The 12346-nt window shown below is 40.3% G+C and overlaps 1 protein-coding gene across 2 annotated transcripts; it reads left to right on the top strand.

Annotated features, from left to right (window-relative positions):
• Window positions 1-6883: 6883 nt before the first annotated feature.
• Window positions 6884-11623, top strand: LOC133908560 (phosphatidylinositol/phosphatidylcholine transfer protein SFH6-like). 2 transcript variants are annotated; one of them, XM_062350635.1, is made up of 14 exons: window positions 6884-7145; window positions 7731-8025; window positions 8204-8300; window positions 8396-8662; window positions 8751-8828; window positions 8997-9098; window positions 9192-9241; window positions 9313-9412; window positions 9495-9593; window positions 9683-9793; window positions 9967-10093; window positions 10321-10385; window positions 10912-10986; window positions 11110-11623. In XM_062350635.1, the coding sequence occupies exons 1-13, from the start codon at window positions 7112-7114 to the stop codon at window positions 10954-10956; spliced, it is 1470 nt and encodes a 489-aa protein (XP_062206619.1). In that variant the 5' UTR covers window positions 6884-7111; the 3' UTR covers window positions 10957-10986; window positions 11110-11623. The 2 variants fall into 2 exon arrangements, 1 of the variants encoding a protein (XP_062206619.1); XR_009908221.1 differs by lacking the exon at window positions 10321-10385.
• The last annotated feature ends 723 nt before the right edge of the window (window positions 11624-12346 follow it).

Here is a 12346-nt window from a genome sequence, read left to right as displayed (position 1 = left end):
TCCCATATGCGATATGTGGTAAGTACGAAAAGTGCTAAAGCCAACTGCAGCAATGGTTGGTGCTTAACCAATTCAGACGGGCCTATAGCATCCAAGACTCCATTCTCGATCCATCCCTAACGCCCGCTCAAACCTCGTCTCAACCTCATACCTCCCAACATCAATATCATTTCCTTTGTGAACAAGAAAGTAAGCCTTAAGCTCGCGAACGAGGGTTGAACCACTGCTCGACTTCTACCGATGAACTATGTATTGCTAAGCATTCTGGTTAACCTTTGAAGTTAGATGTCATACTAAGGTTATAAGGATAAGGATCGAATCAACAACAACATCAAGGTAGAGGCAATACAATCAACATACGTTTTACCCATATAAACCGACATTGGACCCTCTAATCATGCAAACATACATAAAACATAATTTATCAAATTTGACTCTATATGATCCAAAGTAGTAGGTTGAGTATGCTTAGATGCTTGCTTTGCTCTTACGGTGCTTGCTCGATACTGCCAACACAACACTCATAGAATTTCGGGAGTTTAGTGCCGCCTTCAACCACACCTGAATCATGCTCCGATCCTTCATTCTCTAAGGAAGAATGCATGCAATGTGATGACAATGAATGAGTTGAAAGATGTATGCTACAAGATGCAAAACAACAAGCTAAAAGTGCAAGACACGCGAAAGAATAGCAAAGTCTATGATCTCAACAACTTTGGAATTGCTGATAAGTTCTGAGTTCAACTCGGAACCTCTAGGTTTGGAACTTTTGGGTTGACCTCCGGACAAGGGTCTTCAGTTAGCAATTTTTGAATTAACTCGGAAGTTCTGGGTCAAGTCAGAACTTCTGGGTTGGGCCGGAATATCCGGGTTAGCTTCCGGGTGAGGGCTCTCTGTTTGACTTTGCTCCGTTTTACCCCAAAACTTTCGGGCTATACCCAGAACTTTCGGGTGGTCAGAATTTCCAGGTGAGGCTCTGAGCGAGGGGACTCTATTAAACCTAACTTGAGGTATCCGAAAGTTTTGAGTTCTAACCCAGAACCTCCGGGTTGGGTAGACTTGAGCTTCGCAATGATTTTCCTCAGCCGATTCAACTCGCACAACAAATCTATCCCACATAAACATGGATATGCACTAGCCTAAGGGTTCTAGACTCAATTTACACACTAAATCCTCACGATTCTCGAGGACAAACCAATTTGGTTTACTTGGAACTTCCGGGTTGAACCTAGAACATCCGGGTTGTTCCAGAGAGCATTTTTCAAGGGGAAAACTTGGCCAATTTGATTGCACACCTCACAAATTCAAAGGCACAAGGGCTTGAAATAGTTCATAGGGTCTAAACCTCACTCATCAACCTAGCAACTTGATTTTCTATCTCAAACTCATCCGAATTCTCTCCTTTGCTCCAAATCATCAAGAACTCGAGGCACTTTGTAACGAAGCTCCAAAACTCGGATTTTGACCAACCAAAACGCGCATTTGTTCTATGGGATCTTAGGGGACTTACCCAAGGTTCTTTGCTGAGGTTGGTGATCATCGGTTGAAGGAGGAAACGGTGTCAACGCTCGGGTAAGAGGAAGAAAGCTGATGCTCCTCGTTCTTCAACCAAGACATCAAAACGAGTCAATAACGGCTCGAATCTTTTGGGAATGTGCAAACGAATTGGATGGATGGGAAGCTAGGGATCGCGTGGGTACCACATACATATCTCAGTTTCACTTCTTGATGGAGGAATCTGAAGAGAAAGAGAGAGAGATAGAGAGGGAGGGAAAGCTCCTTTGCTTGGCCGATTGGGAGAGGGAGCACGAGTGAGTGAGGGAAAGCTCCTTTGCTGACCCTTTGGGAGACGGGGTGGTTGGCCCACCCATGTGGGCCCCATTTGCTAAGGAAGGAAGATATTTCTAACGTAATTTCTATTCTTTCTCTCTCGAATTTCTTCCTCTCATCCCATTGACTCAAAATGAGATATTTTAGTGGTCCAAACTAGAATAACCCAAAATTAAACATGATTCTTATTATGCATGATTATGCTTAATTACGTGGGTTCGGGACGTGACAATATGTCCCATGTGAGGGACTCAATGTATTATATGATTGACGGATAATTATACCTCGTATGGATCCTCAATGCCCTTTGATGTATGTTGTAAGGTGATGATATCGGTACATGCAGAATATAACTAATTCGCAGATAGAAAATACTTGGCTGAGGCTAAATTTCCACTCTTGATGAGAGATTCAGCTAGACCATTATGAATGTGCACATATTTTACTTAATGCTATAGTGCCCAAAGTCAAACAATAATTGAATGTACGTTAAGGAACAATATTATCCATGTGAATAGATTTGATCCTGCGTCTAGAAAAATTTGCTCAAATGTCTTATTATTTGAGCAATGAGTTTGGTATAAGTGTGACGCCTTATGTATAAGGGACACATATGTGACTATTTTGTAGATGCATCAATTAGCATTGTAGAGTAATTAGATTGTCCATAAAATTCCTGAATAGAGCCATATATATGTTCTTGAATACGTTCAAGAAATTAGGTGGTGCATTATGAATTTTAAGGTAAGAGAGCTTTAAAATTGAATTCACTATGACACATGCGGTGCACTTAAATCTAAAATTTTTAGAAATTGATGCTATGACCAATAGAATTGTTAAAAAAATTCCTCATCATCTCTAAGGTAGAGTGACTAAGGCAATCATGGCAAGTCGTGATTTGATCAAGATAGAAAATTTATTTTGCATGCAATATGTGGTACGGGTTTGATGTATGTGTAGTACAATCCAGATGGTATATAGAGAAGCTTGTCATATCCATTATTTTGATTAAAAGGATAAATTTCTCTTTGTTGTCATCATGAGTTTTAATATGGAAACTATTTTGATGAATATCTCTATAACTTAGTAAGGTGGATTGAATCGGGATACAATAGAGCATCATCGATTATGACTCAAGTACCCATAAGGAGAGTAACTATGGCACAACCAGAGCCAACAATCACTGCATCGCGTCCAGTGATTACCAAAATATTTTCTTATCTCTTAGTAAGAGTTTGAAAATATTTTATTTCCCTAAGTATAGAATTTATTGTGCAATTATCCACAAGGTAGATTTCCTTCTCCATAGGATTGACTTCTATAGAAATATATATATAAAGAATTTAATATAAATTTTTTTATCAGATATATAGAATACATACAAATTTTATTACATATCAAATGTGCTTATATATTATTGTGATATACAATAAAGTGATGACAACATATTATATTACAACACTATATAGGACATAGATATTATAATATCTAATTATTTGGAAGACTAATTGAGGTCTCCAAACAAGTCGTTAGAAGCAAATTCCAAGATCATATTTTCGGTACTCTCAAAGTCCTCTTGCTGCTATAGAGGGATGTCATTGCCCGGTTCTAGAGGAACGCTTTGGGAACAACTGGCCTTCCTGGTGGTGTCAGGTTGAAGATTGAAGCGCGCTTCATATCTTTTGCCTTGAGCTGGTCAGCCGTCCAACAGACTTGAGATAGAGATCAATCAAGTGTCTAGGTACGCAACATTTCTTAGTTGTATGGTTGTAGCAACCACATTTACGATAAATTTCACATTTGTCTTTGTTGTTATTGGAAATGCCCTTTCCCTTGTTGGGTCCACAAAATTTCTACTTTTTGTTGCGTTTCTTGTTGTCTTTGAAGTTCTTAGGGCACGTTTGTTACTGTCAAACTTTGTGGTATTCTGAGTATTAGAATTAACTTCAGGTAAAGTAGCAGTGCATGTATGACGTTAGTGATGATTCTTTAAAAGAAGTTCACCATGCTTTTTGGTCTGAAGTAAAGTATGAATTAAATCATAATAGTGCTGGTAATTTCTAGCACGGTATTGTTATTGTAATACCCTATGGGTAGGAAGCATTGTAGATAAAGTTTTTTTAATTTTCTCTGCATCTGTGAGAGCTTTGACATAAAATAGCAACTTAGAGCAGATCTTGTGAACAACATGGTTGTATTCTCCAATAGACTTAAAGTCCTGGAGGTGAATGTTGAACCACTCGCGTTATACTTCAGGCAGAATGACTGTCTTTTGCTGTTCATAATGTTATTTGATCAAGTTCCATAGATCATATGGATTCTCATCCATCAAATGTTTGGATTTTAAATCTGGATGAAAATGGTACCTTATGAAGTATAAAACTCCATACTTAATTTGATCTAGAAGTGACAAATCTCCTTCTTGAGGAGGATTAATTACTGTTATTAGTCTACAGGGCGATTGACTTATTTTCATATCCATTACCCAAGTTAGATAGTTGCGGCCATCTAACTCGAGTCTGTCGAATTCAACGTTAGACATTTTGTCCTACAAAAATGATTAATAATTGAATGAATTTACACTTAGGGTAAATTAAAGAATCATCGTAATGTTGTAATAATGATGTGAAATTTATAAAGTCAAGTTGAGACTTGAAGTACATAGTGTAGGCCTCAAATTATATAGCTAATATGTTGAAGATAATCACCAAATATAGTGTAGATCTCGCAGTAGTAAGAGGCATAATCTGACATTTGTCAATAGATGTCTATCTTCCTTTTACCTTGTGTTATACTAAGTATAATATTTGGAAGAACATGTTAAAGATAATCATTAAATCAAGTTGACAAAATGTAGACCTCACAGTAACAGTGGATAATCTGCAAATATGTAGTAGATGTCATAGTTCCATTAAGTTGTGTTTCAAAAATATTAAATGGAGGTAATCACTTAATTTGATTTTGCATTTTAATTTTGCTTGAATTAAGCACTTTTGGGCCTAAGAGCTCTTTGGGCCTAATTAAGATGAATTAATATGTAATTATGCCAGCAAATAATCTCAATTGCAAAATTAACATGATCGTCAACACAACTGCATGTTCTAGAGTATGCATAATAGCAAATACATTGAACATTACATGATTCTAGATAGTATAGGGTCTGGAATATAAAGTTACAATAGAGAGTACAATTACTATTAAAGTCTAAGATTAAAAAAAAGTACAATATATATAATTTAAATTAAATAATTGGATCGAGACAACTTGGGCTAAGGCTCATCGGCCTTTGGGCCCATCGGCCCGGTATGGGAGCTACCCCATATAAAAAGGAGGGGGAGGCGGTTCGGGTTACATGCCCACCCCTCCTTAGCATGGCTCCAGTTGTGGCGGCGGTATCACTCAGGCGACCGCTGTCGGTTGCCTATGCAGCCACTTGGGAGGCCACCTCTGAAGGGTCGACAAACCGTCGGGAGGAGATAGGTTGGCACCACCAGCATAGGGATAGGCCGTTGCTGACGCATCGCCGTGCACCGTTACCGATGCCCATCATTGCGCTACATGTAGGGCAACCGCCGTCGCTGGATTAGGCCGGCCACCATTGTAGGCATCTCCGCTAGCCATAGATAGGTCTAGTGGCCGGCACGGACGGCCGATGCGCCGCATTAGGCAAGCCACCGGGAGAGCCGCCGTGGGGCAGGCTAGCGGGCCATTTTCGTCACCGTCCAGAGGGCGTGCGTGTTGTGCGCGTAGGGGGGCCACCATAGAGGGCGCCCATGGTTGTCGCCGATGATGGTTGGCTCGGGTAGAGTCCCAGTTTGTTAGGCCTCGAGCATGCAGCCCTTAGGCATGCTGCCACCTGGACGACACTGCTGTTGCCCTGAGAGGCATGTGCAGGTGTGGCCTAACCGGATCCATTGTTGGCAGTAGACAGGAAGATGGATGCCGCATTTGGTGGGCATCCACGGCGAGGAGAAGGAGGACACCGGTAGTGTCTCAGTAGATGGCAAAGCCGTGAAGGTGGAAGGATGCAAAGGATAACATCCTCACGCCTCATCAGAGATAAGAACATGGTGATGAAAACATCAAATCTTACCCTCTGTTCTTGCTTGTTCGTCGCTATGCACCTACAGTTTTGTCCCAATGTGTGACTGATGCAGATGCAGAAGTTTCCATCAATTAAGAAGAAGGGGGCGAGGATGCGGAGGATGTACGTCGTGTTCTTCTGATCTCCTATTGTGGCCTGTTGTATAGGGCGGAGTGGAGAGCGACTATTATCGTGTCTCGCTGCTGTGTGGCCAATTGGCATCCATGTTCATCCTTCCTTTCTTGGCGCTTGTTGCTCGAATGAAGAGCGAACGTGACTGATAACGTATTGCAAGTAATTATAGAAAGACAAAGAAATAGAGAAAATAAAAACTTTTTTTATTGATTCATGTGGTATTTATTTATTTATACATATTGAATGGACATGAAAAAATAACATGTCTATTGAAAAGACACCAATTCTAAATAGTCATAACTCTTGATACTATTTCCGTTCTCAAATAGATGCTATTTTAGAAATTTGATTTTATTCTTAAATAGATGTCGTTTTAGATTTTAAGGTGGTGTTTTACTAAAATGCATATATTAAAGATTATTAGAAAGTAAAGTTTTAATTTAATGAGTGTGATGGATTGATGGTTTATATATTATTGATTAAATATTGAAGAAATTGTGAGGGATAAACATGCCATGTATGGAAGAATTTATTACAATATTATTTTGTATGACAAAAACTAAAATAACATCTAAAAATGGGTAAAAGCAGTAGTCGATAAATTGATCACATAGTTAAACATTCAAATATATCTCTTTAGTAGAGGTAGTATTTCACAACAGTTCCTTCGCCTCCCACATGCCGCGCGAACCCGGCGTGCGCCAGGTCGATGGACCGAAACCATTGGACCACGTGGCAGGTTACACCACCACGGGTGCGCCTCCTCGCAGTTTGGAATCCATGGACCTGGTCCACTGAGAAATGGTGCACCCCTTCTCCTCTCCCCTCCCTCCACCGATGAAAAGAAAGCAGAAGCTTCTTTCCCCCTCCCTAAAAAAAGCATCAGAATTTCTCTAAAAAAACTCTGTAAAATCCAAAAAAGCCACCATTCTTTCGCTCGTCTTGGTGTGCTCCTCGATCGAGAGCCCCGTTTGTAAGTGGATATTGAGGTCGTTCCTGGAGTTGGAATTCTCCGTAGGGATCAAAGTCAGATTGGGGGTTTGGGAGTTGGAGAGGAAGCGAATGTCGGGTTCCATCGATGGCCTCGCCACGCCTTGTGAGTGCTAAAATGCTGCTTCTTTCAACTGCCTGTTCATGATGATCTCCGTTATTCGTTGTGCTTTCGTGTTCCTTCAATGTTGGGGTGTGGGGATAGCAACTAGCAAGCGCGTGCGTGGGTGCTACCATTTCTCGAACTATTTGGTAGTACTGCCATGATTTGGGGGTTTTGCACGGAAGGTTGTGTTTGCAGTAAGATTGTTCTTCTGGTGTTTAATAGTTGCATCAGAAACATGATAAAGTACGTAATACAATACGCGTGCTTTTTAAAATTGGGTACCTGGATTTAGGAAGCTGGGACTCTCCGGCTGAATGTGACCACCTCCCTGGTTGAGGGGTCTCTCTTGAGATTTTAATCCTAGTATTTTGGTGCCTATGAATTGTGATCCCATCTTGTAGTTTTTTCGACATCCCAGTGGCTGCACAGGTTTTCGTTCATTGTGAAGCATGGCTTTTTGCTTAGGGTTAATTAGACTTATGCCATTATAAATATCGCGGTTTTGAAATATAACATGACTGCCATACGAATTACTGATTTCCATTTGGTTAAGAGAGAGAACATTGAAATAATACTTGGGTGCAGGTTTTGAGGGCTACGCTCACAGTGATGAAACGAAAGAGTGCAAATCTGATGAAGACAACTCAGACGGGGATAAGAAGGCTAAACGGGGCTCCTTCAAGAAGAGAGCGATTACTGCGGGGAATAAATTTAGGCATTCCTTAAGGAGGAGGAGTAAAACGAAGAGTGATAACCATGCAGTATCCATTGAAGACATAAGTGATGTTCAAGAGCTGGAAACTGTTGAAAGGTTCCACCTGTGCTTACTTGCTGAGGGTTTGTTGCCAGAACGTCATGATGATTATCACTTAATATTGAGGTACGGCCCTATCACATTTGCTTATCTCAAAGTTTACTTGTTTCTTTCCCCTTCTTCTGTGGAATGTTTCCATTTCCAGCATATTTTGGATGTCATGTCTTTCATCAAAATCCATTATGACATGGAAATCGCACCCCTTATGTGGTTTAAAAATTCCTTGTAATGCTTTCATATGTAGATTCCTGAAAGCAAGGAAATTTAATATCGAGAAAGCAAAGCATATGTGGTCAGAAATGCTTAGATGGAGGAAGGAATTTGGAGCCGACAATATAGAGGTAAAGATAATACTGAAACAGATACCCCAAGATTCATATAGTAGTGCTATTCTTTCTTTGTGTCAACTTTGAAAATCTTATACTTGGTCCTTTAGGAATTTGATTACACTGAATTACATGAAGTTCTGAACTACTATCCACAATTTTATCATGGAGTGGACAAAGAGGGAAGGCCTATCTACATAGAACTAATTGGAAAAGTCGATGCCAGCAAACTAGTACAAATCACAACTATTGATCGATATGTAAATTATCGTGTCAAGGAGTTTGAGAGATGTTTGCAAATGAGGTTTCCAGCTTGTTCTATTGCTGCAAAAAGACACATAGACTCATCTACAACTATCTTGGATGTGCAAGGGGTGGTATGTGATTTTTATGGCCAACATTTCTTTCAGAAAAAAAATCTTTTATGTGGTTAGAGCAGTAATTAACTTGTTTTTGTAAGTCTAGGGCCTAAAGAACTTCTCAAAAGATGCAAGAGAGCTTATTATGCGACTGCAGAAGATCAACAATGACAACTATCCGGAGGTAGGTGGTTCCATCATCCTGATTCGGTGTTTGTTTTCACTATTTCCTGTCTAAACCTTACACGTTTCTTTTCTTTCTCATGATTATCACTGCTCAGTAACTCACGAGTTTCTGTCTGGGGCTATACCGGAATATAAATTATCTAATGCATTCTGTATGCTCTTGCAGACCTTGTACCAATTGTACATCATAAACGCTGGCCAAGGTTTTAAGATGTTATGGAGTACAATAAAATCATTTCTTGATCCAGAAACCACTTCAAAAATTAATGTAATTTTGCAATTGTTTATTGCTTCAATTGTACCATTCATGAGTAACTTTTGGTTTGTATATTGATTGTGTCACCAATCTTTTCTCATCAAGGTCCTTGGAAGCAAGTACCAGAATAAACTACTTGAAATAATTGATGACAGGTTAGGATCCTACTCCTGTTAAATAATACAGTTGTTTGGCTACAATCCTAATAGCCGTTCCATGTTTTCAGTGAACTCCCAGATTTCCTTGGTGGCAAATGCAGGTGTGAAGAATATGGAGGTTGTCCAAAATCTGATAAAGGCCCATGGAAGGACCCTGAAATTGTCAAGGTATTCTACTAGTCCTGCCCTCTCCATTCTTTTTGCCTTCCCTGTTTTATAATACTAAAATTACCTGCCTTCCATTTTCCAGAGGGTCCTCAATGGTGAAGCAAACTATTGTCAGCAAATTCTCTCTATATTAAGCATCAATGGGATGGAAGTTGGTTGTACTGAGCCTCAACACTCAACCGTAAGCTACTCTACGTGGAGCTTACTTGAAACCTCATCTTGAAATTTCCATTATAAGCCTTATACCCTTTTCTCCTTTTGTTGGAACAGAAGCAAAGCAATGATGCCTTTGCCGAATCTAGTTCTGAAGTGGAAGAGGTTTCTTCTCCTACTGCTTCAATGAACCCCATCATAAACCCTCATTTGATCCCTGTGCATGAGGCAAGTGTCTTTTCCCTCTTCAAGCATCCGACAATTTATGATGTATATCCTACAGTTTGCATGAGATAAGTGCCTTTTTTCGGTTACTGCTTCTTAATTTGCCACCTGTTTTTTCAATCTTTTTAATTGATACTTGGTAATACGATGATCAATACATGTTTTGCTGTTTGCAGCCAAAATTTCCAGGGCATGCTTCCACATCTGATGCTCCTCCCGTTATAGAGGTTGGCATCCCTGCTGTGGACAAGGTTGTGGATGCATGCATCGATCCAAGAGGCAGCTCGATGGCTTCCACCTCAGGTCTTTATATGATGCTGTCAGTCATATACTTGTTATTGAGAAGTTATTGTGACTGTGTACTGACAGAAGCATGATTATCCCGTACTGAAAATTTTAGTTTCAGGAATATGGTGCATATTGGGCAATTTAAACTAGTTTTTTAAGATAGTTAGGATATGGTGATAAGCTAGCTTCACTATGAGTTTATTGGAGTTCCATTGACTGATCTTGATGCATGCTTCACCCAGGTTCATTCCCCTTGAGAAATATACCTACCACATTGAGAGGACTTCAAACTCGAATTTACTGCATGGTTAGCAGTCTTAATCACGAGCCTTCTGGCATTTCTTAGTTCTGTCCGGAGCATAATCACTAAAAGGCTCCCAAACCAGGCCATCACTTGTGATCACCAAAGTGCTGAGTTCCCTCAAGGATATGTTAAAAATAGTACCGTTTCATCTGTGTTAAGACGGCTTGGTGAGGTGGAGAAGGTAAAGATACTTGAAGCAAAGCCACCCCAAGTGCCATTTGAAAAGGTGTTGCTAAATGCAGCCGTCTGCCGTGTGGATGCATTAGAAGCTGAGCTAATTTCCACGAAGAAGATAGCCTTGCTTATTATTAAAAAATAGTTTTCCACCTGAGACATCAGTTTGACTCTAGTTAGGCATCTTAAATTTCATACTGTGTAAGTATTATCGTGAGTTAATGTTTGCTGTTTACTCAATTTCTTGACTTTATTTTTTGTTGAGTCAGAACTGATTTCCTAAATTGCTCCGTGGAGTCTGAGAAACGAACAAAATGCTACTTTCTGTATTAACATTTGGTTCTCTCATGAGCAGGCCCTGTATGAGGTATTGATTCGGCAGGATGAGCTGCTTGCGTAAATTGACCAGCAACAGACAGTCACGTTTTGTGTAAGTTATGGGTGTTCCTATAGTTTGCTCTTTCCTTTTGAGAGAGAACATCTTTTATGCCTGCCTCTTCTAGTCCATAGTACTAAGTACGCAATTTAATATTTGCACATCCATTATTTGCAGAGAAAGAAGTTGTGCTTCTAAGTACTGGAGTACCTGACATTTATCTCCTTCTCTTTGGGGACGGCATGCTGCTACTATTGATCGAGTATACTTGCAAATATTTTCATATTTTGTTTCGGTGTAAAATATTGTAATTATTAGAAATAGAAAGGATTGAGTAGTTGGGTAGGTTTTTTTTAGATCTTATTTTTGCGAAAAAAGAGAGTAAAGTTTGACATTTTGTTTACATGAGATGCTGGATTAATGTTTCTCCGCCTTTGATGCAAGACACTGAGCCGTCTTACTGATAGCGATCTCCATGGGGATTGTGGGATTACACATGTTGCTGTTTTTACCTGTGACAAGTACAGGAATCTGGTTAGTTGTATCTGGGAGGAGTCCCCCCAGAAGCTTTGCACCTGTGACGACCCTGTGTTGCAGAAACTGCCGTGTCCTGTGCTGCGTAGCCTTTTTTCTTTTTTGTCCATCAGCTTTACTGATGCACGTTGAATTATTACAGTGAAGAATATTATCAGTTTCCAAGCATTGTTGGTCTGCTGAATCGTGAGAACAAAGCAACTTAGTATTGGTAGGACAGCGTGTGCGATTCTGTCCAGAAGTTCTGTTTTGCATTTACGCCAAACCGTCGCTAGTCGTACTGCAGCCGGTGGTATTGGTTGTGTTCGTGGAAAAGGCTGAAAATAAAGCATCTTGTATTTTACGTAATGAAGACGTCTTTTTGTATCGGCATTCAGGGTACTTGGTTCGAGTTGTCTCTTACGCCAAACCACTGCTACTTCGCTTTAGTTGAAAGTTGCGAGTTTGGTTTTCGTAGACTTTTGGAGAGTTTGTTGCATCTTTTGGCTAGGAAACAGTTTAGAGTGCATCTGTGCGTGCTCTCCAGACACGTGAGCGTGCACGCCTTAACCGTTTGAGGAATTTTTTTTAGCATATTTTAAACTAATATTTTAATAACAACAGGTGAGAATCTAAAATTTTAGAAGTAGTCTATTTCTTCACGTTAGACTCTTTGGTATGACTCTCGCCTTGGTCACGCCAATCTTGTTGGCGTGACTAAGGAGCCACGCTGGCGGCTGCTCTGGCACCGTGCCACGTGTCGTTGACGTGGCAGGTCTGAGTCGCGCTATGGGGTTGGCGTGACTGTCTGTCACGTCAATCATTTTGGTGTGATTCAGCTGCATATAGGGGGTCGCCTCGGTCCTTCTCTCCCGCAGTTCCTCTTCCTCCTCCAACCGCG

The sequence above is a fragment of the Phragmites australis genome, chromosome 2, assembly GCF_958298935.1.
Source record: "Phragmites australis chromosome 2, lpPhrAust1.1, whole genome shotgun sequence".
In the NCBI taxonomy this organism is placed as follows: Eukaryota; Viridiplantae; Streptophyta; class Magnoliopsida; order Poales; family Poaceae; genus Phragmites; species Phragmites australis.
This window is presented reverse-complemented; position numbering and strand designations above follow the sequence as displayed.

Excerpts from the sequence above, each read along its gene's own strand:
- LOC133908560 (XM_062350635.1), top strand. The coding sequence starts at position 7,112 with ATGTCGGGTTCCATCGATGGCCTCGCCACGCCTT. Across the intron at positions 8,301-8,395 it reads TTGGAGCCGACAATATAGAG|GAATTTGATTACACTGAATT; the intron begins GTAAAGATAATA and ends TTGGTCCTTTAG. Across the intron at positions 10,094-10,320 it reads CTCGATGGCTTCCACCTCAG|GTTCATTCCCCTTGAGAAAT; the intron begins GTCTTTATATGA and ends TGCTTCACCCAG.